The sequence below is a fragment of the Bombus vancouverensis genome, chromosome 1 (genome assembly GCF_051014615.1).
Source record: "Bombus vancouverensis nearcticus chromosome 1, iyBomVanc1_principal, whole genome shotgun sequence".
Classification (NCBI taxonomy): Eukaryota; Metazoa; Arthropoda; class Insecta; order Hymenoptera; family Apidae; genus Bombus; species Bombus vancouverensis.
Window position 1 is genome coordinate 21,527,985 of NC_134911.1, and position 16,193 is coordinate 21,544,177.

Below are 16,193 nucleotides of genomic sequence, written 5' to 3' on the forward strand. Positions count from 1 at the left end.
TAATTGACGTTTTATTTTATTAAAAGCACGTAGAAAATTTAGTCTTCCCGTATGTTTTAAAGTTTGTCGAAAAATTTATTAAAAATGTATACTATTTTATCTGAAATATCATCAAATATATGAAACTTATATGAAAAAGATGCTTCTGTATAATATTACGTATAGGAGATCACAATTGGTATTAAAGTTATGTAAATTCGGTGTGCAAGCTAGATACGTTTATCGGCGTGTCATTTAATGCCTGTTGGTGCTACAATGTTTCTGAAAGATTGGCGTATTTCTTTTAAAAGAATACGATTTACCTGGAAGCCTCGTACTTCGTCCTTCGTAATTCCTTATAATTTTCACGACTATTATTCTGTTTAATCTTGAACACCGTTTTATGTGCAATAAAGCCAGCGTATTACCGTAAAATGTAGCAGTAACGTTACAGGGATTTCATCTATCTATCCACGTAACTATAACTGTCTACTATATTTCAATAATTAGATAATCTCGTCGAGCGAACGTAAAACGATTTTATTTATTCGATCGATCGCCAATTAGCAAGAAATTGAACAAAATATACCTATCTGCCGCTCAATTTCTATTTAATTAGGAACAAATTGCTGAATAACGTTGTCTTATGATGGCTAATTTGCAATCATCGAACAATTCAAAAGCATCCGTACGTATATAACGAGGAATGCAATGTCTCCGATGACTGTTCCAGTCTTACACTGTTACAAACAGTAACGTCACTCTGTCCGAAATAGTTACACACCAAATTCCCATTTCCATATTATTATTAAACTACAACACTCCATTCGAACAAGATAATTAACTCACCTCCTGCGTTTTATCCTAACACGATTTAGTTCGTGTTTAACCCTCTGTCTCATCTTTACACCATTTCTTTTAACCATCTAACCAGGTCCTTAATTATGTTTCCAGTGTATTTGTATTAAAAGTTCCGCTCACGTCTACGGTATAACGCAACAACTTTAATTTTTCGAGGTGAAAAGGAACGAAACTGTGAGTCAATTAGGAGCAAAAATTGGACTGCCATCGGCGGTACTTCCGTATAATCCACGTTGCATAACTTTGGCTGTTTTAACCAGTTAACGGTCCTTTTCGTGAGAAACGACAATCGGAAATGACACGATCCCGGCTAACCAGAAGCTTCGCTACCACGCTCCGAACAAATAACGTTTCTCCGGCCCGGCGTGACAACGACCGAATTCCAGTCCTCGCAACCCTTTCAACTCGCTCGGAACAAATATTAAATGATAGTTGCCCCTCGGTGCCGCGGGGCTCAACACTAATGGAAAATGTCTCGCTGAGAAAAGAATTTAATACCGTATCGGAATTGGCCAACTTTCCGACTTTCGAAAACTGGCTGTCAACTATCGGCGACGTACATTTGTTATGAGTTATGACAGACTGAGGGCAACGACGGCACACACTGCCAACGAGGACGGTTTGCTTTTTGCCTTTTTCGTGTCTGATTTACATATCTATACATACGCGTGAAAATTGAAAGACACTGTCATTAGAAAAGTTAGAATAACCGCTAGGTATAGAATAATATAAATAGAATAGAACAGAATGTTTCAGGATAAGAAAAATATAAAATTATTTGTATACTACGTTTTTTCTCTTAATAGCGTGTATGTATGTAATTTTGTTTCGTGTAAAGACTGAGTCTGAAAAGTGTCTTTCTTTCGCAAATGTGTTTTTTATAATTTTCATACAAACGTGAAACGAAGTTTATGAAATGTCGCGGTATTTATCTCGACAGAACAAAATGGATCGTACGTAATTCGACAAAATAATATGAAACTATTATATATACTATTTCCTCATAAAACTAAAGAAACTTCTAGGAAAACCTAATACATTGATGTAAATTTCGATTTTCTCCAAATGTGGTCGATCAATTCTGTTCTAGCCATCAATTGGTATTAGAACTGGAGCTAGGATTAAATTTGAAGTTAGAGTATTCAAGTGATATTTGTATCTTATGTCTTACATGACAAATGTCACCGATGGTTTCTATGATAAATGGCAAAATATAAATTAAAATTAAATAACATTCGAATTCTGTTTGATTGGCAATTACTAAGAAACTTCATTCAGATTCGATCTTAGATACGTACTACATCTACCAAGTTTCGTACAATATTCTGAAAATGTGCATAGACAATGAGATTGCGCATAAAGTACAGGCAAAGTCATTTACGAAAGCACAATTTGTAGGGAAAATTATTAAAATACAAATCTGTTTCTCAATTTGGAAACGAGAACAAACAGAACAAATATTTAAAGCGACCTTTCTCGTTCCTCTTATAACCCCAGTTTATACCCATCATTTATACCCACGTGTTTTCGTATCCCTTGTGTATTCAGAATAACATATGTTATATAGCTCACTTAATGACGAACCTACAGTCCCTGGTTATTAAAGTAGGACCACATGCAAAAATTCACTTCACTAACTCTGATATGCCACGCATATATTATGTCAAATAAGTGGAAAATTATCTTTTATTGTTGAAGGAAGAGAAATACTGTTATAGAAACACATATTATAAATATATTTTACAATGCGTACATATAAATGTAAAGTAAAATATGTACAAGGTGGTTGGTAACTGGTGGTACAAGCGGAAAGGGGGTGATTCTACGCGAAAAAAGAAGTCGAAAATGTAGAATAAAAATTTTTCGTCTGAGGCTTTGTTTTCGAGAAAATCGATTTTGAATTTTCGCTTGGTACGCGTGCAGTACGTTATAACGGATCTCACTGTAGATCGTTGTAACGCATCCGCACGTGTACCGAGCGAAAATTCGAAGTCGATTTTCTCGAAAACAAAGCCTCAAACGAAAAATTTTTATTCTATATTTTCGACTTCTTTTTTCGCGTAGAATCACCCCCTTTCCGTTTGTACCACCAGTTACCAACCACTCTGTATATAAAAATGTAAAGTAAAAAATGTAAAGTATACATATGTGTATAACGTTAAAGGAAGCCGAGCAACAGATGATTTATAAAATATCTCAAGAAAGTTTCAAGCGATCTAACTAAGTTAGCAAACAAAGTTAGCGAAATCCAAAAAGTAACCGAAAATCCTGAACATAGTAGAATTAACAATTCCGTTGTGGGCGTCGCTCATCGCGCTATCTTCTGCCAAGTAAATCTGCCCAAACCACGCAGAAATGTCAGCAGCTGTTCCCAAACCTAAAAGTCATAATCCTACGGTCGCGTGTTCTGGGAAAGATGCCTGGCAAAGAGGTGTATTGTCTGCGTGGTTGCTTGCTGTTGTACCGAACGTCTCGGTTGCGGTGACAGTAGACCAATGTCTGCTCCGAGATAAATCGCGCGGGAATTGAAGCTCGAGATTCGTCTCGCGTCTGGCGATAGTACGCGGCCTGAAGCGCGACAACGAGAAAGAATGAAAGGAAGAAAGAGAAAAAGAAGGTAAGAAATAGAGAGAAAGTGTAAAAGTGCGGAGAAGAGGACGAAGTGCGCGCAAGAATAGAAGGGAATGGCTAGAGAGAAACGGATGAGAAACGATGGAAATGTACATAGGGTGTCTCGACAAAAGTCAAACGCTCGAATATTTCGTTAGTCTTTAATAGTGTTGGAAAATTTATAAAACATGATTTTAATAAAAGAATGAAACTGGCGATACTACCAAATTTCTCGAAATGAATTTTGTAACACAATTAAGCTTTCTAGAAATAGATTTCTTTCGTCAGGAATGAATTTTCACTAACAAATTTTATTTGTTTAAACAAATTTGTTTTAGCGTCTGTAGATATTTTGGGCAAAATCAATATCGTTTTTCTCATTAAGTTTGAGACATAATTGTATACGCCTATTTATATTTACTACATCATTTTAATATAATTATCTATGCATAGCATATATTTTTAGGCGCACAATACAGGCCAATGATTCAAGTGCAAAGTTCATTGGCATTTCACGTATCGGTTTTTCTGCTGCATGTGACACGTATTAAAATGTATTCAAGCGTGGCCTTGAATATCGAAAGGCTACCGATCAAATTTCAATACAGTGCCAGGATACTCTATGAACTTTCTATTGCCTATGTTCATAAATGCTGAAAATAGCGTTCATCGAGGATACATTATCTAAAACGAGTACTTACGAACTGCGCTGTTTCTGAAATTATTACTGGCATAACAGTGCAAGCTCTAATTGGTCGATTCATCATGTCTTCCGGAACGTTATGTTGCCGCCGTTAAATGTGTGTACCCAGTTACGTTTATGAACATATTACACGTGTTTGCAAAGACTAATTGAAGCTTAAATTGCTTAATTTAAAATCTATAATATAACATAGTGAAATAAAAAGAAAATTTAATTGTCAAAAGAATAAACTGCTACTTGAAATTTAATTACCTTCGTAACATTCATAGCCATCTCATAGAGTATTATAACTCTTCTCATAGTATATGTCATAGCATTATAACTCTTCGCCTAAAAGCATTTGAAAGTTGTATTTTAATCGGTATAAAATACAAGAAGGAAAGAAATTTATGGTTTGCTGCATAAAAGGTATCCATGATATTGAAAAACTGAAAAATAGAGATACTCGTAGATAATTATGCCAACTAACCACTTTGAATCGCATATAACGATATAATAATCTCGAATAAATTGGAAGATAAAGATCGTCGTATTTAAAATTCTTGGAGAAATGTCAATCCAAAAAAAAAAAAAGAAAAAAGTAGTTCTAATGAATAAATCATAAACAGTGGGGGGTTCCTTCGAAATTTAACCTAAAAGCGGTTTACGTCTTAAGTATTTTCCAATAGAGTTAAAAATAAAGGAGATATCGAAGAACTCGAGTTATGGTGCAAGACACCCTATATAGGAAAAAAGGCGGGAAATACTCTTGGGAGCCCCACGGCAGATTTATACCGCTCCCGGCTGGTTGGCTGGCTGGCTGGCAAGTCTGTGCACCCTATATACATACCTCTACTCTACATCCACCCCTAGCCGCGGGGTAACCCCCTAACCAAAGGATCCTGCAGGATATTATACGATATGCACCGAAAGTTGATAGATGGCTATTACGTTCCGCTAAGACGAGCATGCTACGTTCTGCTGCTCTTTCTCTGTCTATCACCTCCTTTTTCCTTTCTTTCTCTCTTCCTTACCCTCGTGCCGATCCTTCGGCTGTATTCGAGCTCACGAATGTGATTTTTCGGTGGAAAGATTCCCTTGGCCCTCGTTCATCGTCTGACTCGTGCAAACGACTGAACCGTGTCTGTGACTTTTTACTCCTTACCGCCATATACCTCGCGAGATTTTTGAGTAGTAAAAACGATTCGAGAGAAATATTAACAGAGGGAGGATTTCTGACCGATCGACCGCTTTATTGTACGTACTCGATGGTAGAATTTTATTAAGTTTATCGAATGGCTTCGTATTCGATTCTAAGTTAAAGATTTATCTCAATTTTAGAGCGATTATAGTTTTCAATATAATATATGTATATATAGTAATAATAAATAATAATTATTTTTTAGTTATATGTGGATATGTGCAGAATTTGATAATTAAGAATATGGAGAATAATTAATAGCCAGTTTAGTGAAATTGTTGGTGAAAGTGGATTTTGCACGTGAAACATATTTCTCGTGAAATCTTGTCTGATCGTGCATTTATATATGCTATTCAATTATCGTACGTTGATAAAGTTACCAGTGAAAATAGAAAGAAACCATTGTGTTCTATTGTTCCGTAATATGATTATTCTGATTGTCTATGATTCCTTGACATCTTTCTAGTGTTTCTGTACCGATTTATCAATAGCGTTTATTACGTATATTTTGTTGTATATAATCCTCTAATGTTTGAACGAGTATGTAAAAGGTGAAATAGTTTTTCAAGTAATATTTGTTACTTGCTTGTAATGACTTTATCTTTGGGAACTTCCTCGGAAAACTAGAAAGGCAAAAAGGAAAAATAGAAAGATTCTAATAGACCTAATAGTTTTTAAAACTCTATTGATGAAATAATTTTAACCTTCCTGAATTTATTCACGACTCCTGCAGATAAATCAAAGGTGGTTAACCCTTCAAGCCGGGTTGACGGACACGCGTACGTCAGAGTAACCATGTTGGTTGTAGCGCGGTGATCCGACGTTCAAGCGTACGTTTTCTAAGTTACATTGGCCTTTTTCGTTTTATTTTTTTTCGCGGTATATTACATGAATCGTATGTATCCTTATGTAAGATCAGTAAATCATATTTATCAGACAATGCAACGTGTTACTGATAATTTTGTTATAGAAAATAGAACATAAATGGTAGTTTATTATTTCTACCTAAATGGCGTTACGAGAACCACCGAGATTTTTATCACGCAGCGAGTTGCTATGCGATGTAAAAGGTATTGATAGCAATATATTATATCAAACTTTTGTGGAAAATAATGCGAAAGAATATTGATTACGCATAGAACGAAACTTTCATATTTGTATTACATTGAATTTGAGCAGAATGATAAGCCATTGTCACCTGTCAGAAAAATGGGAATGCGTTTCAATTGATTTCTCGTACAAAGGGACGAAAATCCTATTTTCTGGAAATTCAGGCGTGCAAAGAGAATTTTGTACGGTTATCGATACACCTTTTTTTTTTTTTTAAATAATAACGCAGCGATAGTTGAGGAGACTAATAGATACGCACAACAGTTCTATAGAAAGTCATGTACTGAAACCACGATCGCGTCTACGAAATAAGGAACCAATGACCGTCGAGCAAATGTATTTTTATCTGGCGTTACATTCGTTTACTGGAATTCTACGGAAATCTACGATCGAAAATTATTTGAATAGAGACAGTTTCATAGAAACGACAATATTTCCTCAAATCATGTGGCAAAATTTCGTTTCTCGTTTACCTGAGGATAGTAGCCTTGAAATAGTAGCCTTCGTAAACTATCTTTCGTTAAATGTACCTTCGCAATTTGAAAATTACCGCAGTAGCTTCGTGATATACAATTTTAAACAAGTTCCAATAAAAGTAACGAAATTACAGACTTGAGGAATGAAGAATTCCGTTCATCGAGAAAACTTTAATTTATTATAAAATACTAGATTGCGGATGAAGAAACAATGGGTTGGTTTATGCTTCGAATGAAAATTTTTTTTTAGAATTAGGCAGATTCACACACTTCAACAATATTTATCCATATTAAATATTCAATACTAACGCGTTCAACCTTTCACGAAAATCGGTATTCTTCAGACGAATTTGTACAATGCAAAATGCTGTTCGTGGGATCACGCAATAACGGAAAACGCATTATCGTAATACGTTTTGTTGGACGAGACGCGAGTAACGGAAATGAGGACTTATGTCCAGCCGCTGTCTTCCGTTCAGCATAATTTTTTCCCATGCCGCCGTGCCGCGGGGAAATTTGCTTTATAACGTACGTGCGCCACCGAAAGAGATAAAGTAGTATTCACCGGAGGAAAAGTACGAGTCGAACTGGCTTTAGAATTAATTACAACTCCGGAAGTTTATGCATTTACAAGAAATTTAGAGACACGGAAATGTAAATGTGCAGAAATATAGGAAATATCCAAAATAAAATTTTCGTTATAATATTTACAGGGTGAGATAATAAGTTTTCATTTTAATTCCATTTCTCTAGATATATTTATAAAACTATAAATTTTCATGAACATTCGCAGTCTGCTTATAAGCAATAAAACGCACCGACTATTTTCTCTCTGTGGTTTCTTCTTTAAAATTGTTTACAGGATTCGATGAGAATTTCCGGTGAAAATGTAGAAAGTAATGCATAGACAGTACGTAATTTAAGATGGTAATTTATAATCATTCAAAACTACACGATATAATAATTTGTATATGCAATTTTAACTTGTGGAATTGTTTCGTGCAGTCGTTCATTTATCATTTATATTTCTCGAAATTGCGATGGAATTGTATTTCGAAAGCTATTTAGAACAACACACAAGTTTGTTGTTTTCTTAGTATATTACATGCAAATCCCTAGGAAACGTGACGACAACATGTAATGTCACCCTGGTATTACATGAAAACGATGAGAAACAGATATTTGTTTTATCCTGTTGATATACTGGTCAAAGAATTGGTGTTTCCAAAAATGTAAAGTTCTCAATTGGAAAATACGACGTTTGAATTACAAAAAAATGACAACTCGTTTCTATCTTCGTGCAATGTTGAAACGTTCGAAAGAGAAATATCGAACGCTATTAGCTCGTGTTACGTTAACTAAATGAAATCTTCACTTAAGTTCGTCTCTTTCAATCTAAAATTTTTCGTGGCGAAATCTTTAGTAATCAAACTTTGAACATGTCTGACGCATAAGATTCAGCATCGCGCAAAATTGAACTAACTCTCAACGATTACCCGAGAGATTTAATAAAAGTAATTAAAATTGCGAAAATTGCTTCATTTACAAACCACTACCTTACGTGGAACACATAGGATTAAAGCAAATTAGTCTCTGCGTTTACCTTGAATGAAAGGTATTACCTTAAATACCATTACCGATTAGTAATTAATGTTTGCCTATTGCAGTTCTTTACAATTAAAAATATTCCAATTAACGAATATCCAGATGAACTGTAAAATACACCGCAGACTTTAACGATGAAATGAAAAATAGGAAAATAAGGAAATTGAAATCAAAGATTAATTACACCAAAAGCAATCGAATGATTCAAGTAACTGTAAAATAAAAACACATGAAATCTCTCATACCTTGATAATTTTAATATTTTAATATTTCCTATAAATTACAAACTTTGAACTGCATGTGTTTATTAATATAGTTATCCATACTTGTCCTATTCAAACACGCTACGCAATGTAACAAAATATTTTTTACTAGCTTGTAAATGTAATATAAATGTAACATAATATCCTTCAGTAATTATCACATCTTTTCTCGATTTTCAACAAATATAACAATTCTTTCGAGACTTTCGAACTCAGAACTGCATTCCACATTGGTCGACCCCAAGGAAATCGTTCGGGCGATGATTCAGCGAATGCAAACATTTAAATGGATCGCATCTCGACGATAGATATGGCAGGAGAGCAACATGGCTTACCGTGGGATTATAACAACGGGGTCTTGATCCGGGCGAACCAACTAGCATTAATACAATTAGCAGAGCTTCCCTAAGTACCGTAACGCGGTGCACGGTCGGCCTGACCCTTGGACTTGGCCCAAATATTCGCTACTTCGGGGCCAAACCACCGCTAACTGTCCACGAATTCTATTACCGAATCTCTGTTCCGATATGCTGCCCCTGTGCTTCGAATATTTTATCAAATTTGACAGAAATGCTAGTGGATGACGAAAAGTAGGATGATCGTGAAACTGAGATAGGAGAGACGGAATTTGCATATGTAGGATAACGAAGGAACAACATACTTGAGAAAAATAGACGTAAAGCGAAGTAGAAGAAGAATGTAAATTATTATTCGATGAATCGATCTAATAGAGTTCGTTGTATGAAATGTTTTCTTCTTTTGTTCGAATGGTACGAATTTAAATCTTATTACGGTCCATGTTGTGTATGTGCAACATTATAGCGTAACAGATTGTCACCTGACTAAACAATATACGTTTCTTTTTGGTAAAATTAATTTGAAGTTTAGTAAATTGTCTTCGTTGTACAAAAACGTGAGAAAATATGCGTTTTTATCATCGGTAATTCGCAACAAATTTTTGTCCAATAGATCGAACGACATTTGCTTCTAAAACCATTAACAGTTTCACTTACGATAACAATTTATGAGATACGTAGGTTTCCAGTATTTTAATACTCGCATACGTTATATCTCATAATGCAAAGCAATCTTGTTTGTATGCTTTTGATATACGAGTTACACGATTCATATATGCATAATATTAGAGTACCAACAGTTTCTATGATGCTAGAAATAAAATGGAAGCAATTTAACTCGCGAGAGTAGTAGCAACCGAAGTACATAAAACTATTTCGTTTTAATATCCACCTACCCTCAGAGAACCATACGACTACGTACTTATCTTTCGCTACACTGTATTATGCGATTAAAACAATAAATTACTAAAACACTTTCGCGAAAGGTAATAAAACTATCCACCACGCAGTACAAACATATCTGTTATTATACACATGTGTATATATATATATATATATATATATATATATATATACTGCTTCTGTATATCATTCTCTTTCTGTATATATATATATACAGAAAGAGAGAGATAATAAGTGAGTATATGATATTAAGTATGGAATATATTCTTCAATTAAAACAAGGATATGTTTTTGCTGTTCATTAAAATATACAATATATTACGTGTAAACATGAAATTTATCGATCAAAGCACTAAATGAACACTAATAAAATTGTCACGCTTTTACTATGAGATACAATGTTCGCAATCTGATTTAGATATACAAACCTTCTCAAGCTTACCCTTGTTTTTCATTTCTAAATTTACTATTTTCCAAATAAATTTTCACAAATTTAGTACGACTGACAAAGAGTTTAATTAAAGTCATAAGAAAACGCAGGAGAGAAGAGTAGGAAATGCAAATTCATTGCGAAAAGTATACCGAAGAACTCTCAACTCTATTTTAAACAAACGATTGACAAAACATAAAGCACAAATCGACATTGCACGTTTATGTAAACCATACCGCAGATAAACAATGTACCACTAATTATAATCTAAATGGAAAGCTGAACCATTCAAACGGACATTTCATATGCTACAACCTACCTACAAGCATACCATAATGGTTACACCGGTACGTTGCAAACAGATCTATTAGGGACGTAATTGAAATTTGGTGAAAGCGAATTATGAAAAGCCGTTAACGTTACAATTGGAACGCTACTGTTCCTTTGCCGTTATAGGGACACACTTATAAGGGTTTCATCGATGACAAGACACCGATATCTTTGGTACCCAGGTGGCCATTCGTTTACGGTTTAGAACGAAGCCGATCAGCTTCAAAGGCAATTCCAACGCGGCTCGATTGGCCGACACCCCCGGGTTAGAGAGCATCAAACGATCCTGCGGATGGCCGGCCAGCTCGTTCGCGTTTCAAATCTACACGTTCCAGGACAAAGTGGACAATGAGTCTGTGTAGAATCGGCGGGGACGACGACGTCGCCACGCTCCAAATCAATTTCGCACTAGGACGCTCAGCTTGGATATCGGCTGCCCCTACCATTTTATCATAACCGAAAGATGATTGCTAGTTAGTTTCAATCTCCTCTATCGATTTTAGAGTGTCTATTGTTTTTAATGGCTGAATTTATCGCAGATTACTGATCTTATTAATCAAATTACTACGAGTCAATCAACAGAAAATATAAATAGCTCAATTAAAATTATGAAGATAGTTATGTGATAGGATAATAATAATTAGAATTAATTAATCTGTTAATTAACGAAGCCAAGGGTGAGATTGACATTGATTAATCAAAATCTGCGATTTGATTTCTCGATATAGAAAATCTCTGTAACGAATTTTTATCTGATTGCGAATTCATGTCTGCAATATTGTATACATATAGCAATTACGCGTTAATAAAGTGATCAATGGACTATTTAAACCGTTTAACAAATCTTTGCGTGGAAATCATGCGTGAGAATAAACTAGGAAAAAAGAAATTAATTTTTTACACTGAAAAATATAATTACTATATCTCTCAAAATTCATTTTCCTTAAAAGCAATCAATTTGTTAATTTCGCAAAAGTCATATCCCACAATTAATTGCAAAGCGATTTGCTCTACCGGTTAATCAAATTATTTACGGTTTCCTTTTAACATTCGATCAACCAATGAAACTCCATCCATCTAATTAAAAGTAATTACTTTATATAAAAGTTGTAGAGTATTGGAAAACTGTAATTAAATATTTGAAAAAATGATACAACGCTATACGGAATATCTTTCGCCTCACGCGCCAATCTGTTGTGTGGCGTATCGATGCGTGTTATCAAAAGCATCAGGGATGTAATATCCACGTGGAAGCTTCCTGTTCACGATCGACGCGATAAGAAAGGACATGTAACCCCGTGTCGTACGTGCATGACTTCCAAAGACGAGAAATAGGGATGTCTCGATGAAGGAACGAGATTAGTATCTCCGCCGTGACATCGAAACGTTACTTCGTGGACCACACACTACCAACGATTTCCACCAGCGCCGAATTCAATAGCAAGCGTGATGCCGCGTTTCCGGCACGTACGAGTCTGAGTATTGTGTTGATCATTCGACGTTTCTGATACGCCAGAGATATCGCGAACAAAATGACATCGATTCCTGATATTCCACAACGTGCTCTACTTTTCGATACTCGGCCTGTTATAGCCAAATAAATGTTTGTCAGTAAAACGTACGAGTTTTTGGTGTTTTACTACGATTTTGTTGGAAATTGTGTTATTAAGATCTATCGAACAGTCTTTCTCCGAACTCAAAGGCAGTTTCTAAAGAAGTTAGATAATAATTCTTGTTTGAAAAGGAAAGAGAAGTTACGCGATTCGCAGCAACATAATTCTAGTTTGGTCATCGTATATAAGTTTCTGTTACTTCCCCGTTCTTTAGCTATCAATCGAATTATAAAGTTTAGAAACCAAGTTTTCTATTAGAGATATATGTTCGATGATGGTAGAATTTTTCTAACAAGGAACGAAGTATTATATATTTAATGTTCGGACAAATATGCATAATTCTGTACTTCAAAGCCACTACTAACTTAGTTCTGGTTAAAAGTCTCGTTTTCTTCTCTGTGGTGTACATTCTTTATAGCAGAAAGGTAGAGTAGTTTTCGATTGTTGCGTACAAATAAATGCAACATCGTTGATAAACGTATTTCACCAGACTATAATTTTCTGATTGTTTCCTTTTGTCAAAAGTAATTGATTTTTATACGAAGAATATACGAATATGGTTGTTTCTCTATTTTGTTGGTGGATAAAAAAAAAAAGCCTTCGATCAGTCTGACTCTTAAATACGAAATTATCGACAAACATTATCCATCAATTTGACCGATATATGAAGTTCATACTTACTAAGACGAGACAGTTTGTAAGCATCTGCGGTATTAATTACGTCTACGAAAGCTTGCAACTCAAACTTCCGAGTCGTGGTATTCTGGTTATGGTTGAACATCGCAAATTTGAAGGCTGACTGAACTTCGTCGGTGCCTTGCTCGAAGATTGCACCTGCAATCAGAAAACATATATATCGATTACTTTAGTTACTTTATCAACTAACGACACGATCGATGTAAATATATTAATATTCATAAAAGAATGCACGCACGCACTTGACGTTGCTCTGTAACCATTTAAAAAAGTACAAAACAAATTTCTTAAGAATATAACACACGTATCATATACACACATCGCAACATCAAGTGTGGCGTATTTTAATAAAATTGCAATAAAATTTGTAAATAAAATTTCTCTACATGTTGTCACTTAACGACTTGTTTTATAGAATTATATCGTATTCTAAGTATCGTCAGGTTGTCCGAAAAGTTTCTTTCGTTTCGTAAGGTGATAATGGATGAACAACAATTTCTGTTTTATATTATTTTATTGAATTAGGTATGCTCCACTTCGTTATATTTCTATTATTATGTTCGTGCATAATTCAATAAACTAATATAAAACAAAGAACATTCATCGTCTATTATTTCCTTAGAAAACGAAAGAAACTTTTCGGACAACCTAATATTTCAACAGGTCGAGAATTTCTATAGATTAATCAATACATACGCGTTTGATAAGCTGAACTGAGAATTTATAGGGGAAAATAACGACATAACGAAGAATTGTAAGATTTCCAATGCATATTTTTTATTCGCTTCTCGAAGAAAGATTTTTATTAAATCCTGCTAACAAAACCCAAATCTATACGATTAATTATCATCGTTAATTTTCTTATAAGAATCGTTATTAATATTCAAATATACATATCCAACAACGATGTTATAAATAAATTTACATTTAGTAAAAAGTAATGTGACAAAGTATTCCACTAAAAAAACTACCCTTAATTTCGCGTCTATGAATAAAGTGAAAATGTTTAGAAAAGGTGCGGTATCACCTTTCACAGGTTCGCAGAAAATTTGATTATCCAGTTTATTGATGAAATACGGTATAATAATCCGACAGTGGTAACCTGTATTGGATATATGATAGCATAGAATTTCGTTTGCTAGTGGCTAACATATGGTACAGTGGTAGAAGCCAACGTCTGTTCAGCCACTGCTGGTCCACGACCCTCGTGTAATTACGTCGATCCATTCGCCGTTAATAGTCGGTAATACGTACCGATATTAATGCTACCGCCTGTCCAACGGTTTACCCTAAACTATCTATACAATCGATATTCCCTTCGATCACTGATTACAATATCTCTTAATAAGATAATAGATAAGTTTAATGATTTCACTTATGTAGGGGCATGGTGAAGCAAATATATTCGAGTGATCCAAGCTTCGATATTTTAAAATTCAGTCTTGAACTTTCCACGGAATAATCAAACTTGTTGTATGTTATGAGACGCCATTGATCTTAAGTTTAGAAAGAATAATATCAAAAACGTGAGAATGATACGAATAAGCCTGTATGTGTAGCGTTATTTGAGTCAACGAGAAAGTATGCCAGAATTAATAAAATAAAAAAAAAAGGTAAAGTAATATACACACGCCACTGAATCATGATAATTGTAACTAAGAATACTAACGTTAATAGCATCAACTTTTTACTTTTCGATGAGTAGAAGTTATACGCTCGTAAAAAATGATAGCTGTCACGCTGTCGACGTATATACTCGATATATTTCACTCTTTATATCGCGCCACTAATAACAAGCCGAATAGTTTATTTTCAAACGTAAATCGCACAAAAATTGTTCACGATCGAACTACTTTTAACTTGGCTCAAATATCCTGCTGACTGAAGGAACTCTATCTTACCCAACTCTCTCGTCTATCTTTATTTTCCAATTTCTTCGATCAATTTAAAACACTATAGTTTGCCCAAAAGATAAAAAATGCAGATTTCTCAACGAGCATCGCGTCCCGATTATCGTGGGTCGATGATATCCGGTCGTTTCAGTTGGCAAACATCGAGCTTCCAAGCGATTTGTCACGACAGGCATTGATTTTTCGGTAAACAAAAGTTAAACAAGTTCGGCGCACGTTCCCCTAGTATTTTTTCTGCTCTCTTATTTTTTCGATACCGTGTACGGTTAAACGAACGTTATGTTCATCAAAGGCGGCTCCATACAGCCCGGCAAAATATTCTTTCCAACTTTTAGACAGAGAAAAAGAGTTTGGAAAAATTTGGCCAAACCAAAGAAACGCAGCGTGTGTGTTTTTCCCAGCTTGGTGAACGAACATAAGCAACGAGACGTTACATCGGAATGATTTTCTTTACGACTTTCAAAGTCGCCACGCTAAATTTGACTTTTTTCCGAGTGCTTCTCCTCTCCATCGCGAAATGAGAGAACTTCTCGCATGCTCTCTCCCTACGCCATCGTGCACACCGTAACCTTACGTAATATCGTTTCACGGATTTTTCTTATTTCGCCTTTCTCGCGTTTCTTTCGCACCGCGGCGCGCCTCCGCTACCAACGCTATTTCTACTTTACGCAATTTCTTCTTGTCGTTGCAAATCCGGCGAATCCTTAAAGAATCGCGTATCACCGTGAAACGAATCTCACGAGCTCCATTAAATCAGCCAACAAATGCTGTTCTACGCCCAGGGAATACTCGAAGCACCGAATATTCGAAAATTCTATTCGTTTCTCGTATACCTTACAAATATCTTTATTTATTTCGTTTGAAGTTTCTATTTACGATAGTAGCGCAAAAATTAAGGAGCTGCGTTGCATACGTAGTAGAGCACTTACTGACGTTAATCGAATGCTTTTATCTTTCACTATTTATTTCATCATGATAAATAATTTTTTAATTACTTTATACGTGTCTCACGGTACAAGATACCAATTAAGATAAAATTTATTTGATTCTTCCAATAAATGCAGAAAATAGGTATCTTGATGCTTGTGTCGGTGTACGTGGTGCACTGTAAACTAAGAGCTTGAATCACTCGAATCTCATTTCTATTACGATTAGTGTATTATCAGAA

General features: G+C 35.0%; 1 protein-coding gene across 3 annotated transcripts in view; it reads right to left on the reverse strand.

Annotated features, from left to right (window-relative positions):
• Positions 1-16,193, reverse strand: part of GluRIB (Glutamate receptor IB) — a 338,467-nt gene that overhangs the window by 155,051 nt on the left and 167,223 nt on the right. For all 3 annotated transcript variants that reach the window (XM_033337843.2, XM_033337844.2, XM_076622463.1), the window contains exon 2: positions 13,101-13,253. In XM_033337843.2, coding sequence (XP_033193734.1) covers positions 13,101-13,253 — 153 coding nt within the window. The remainder of the gene's footprint in view (positions 1-13,100; positions 13,254-16,193) is intronic.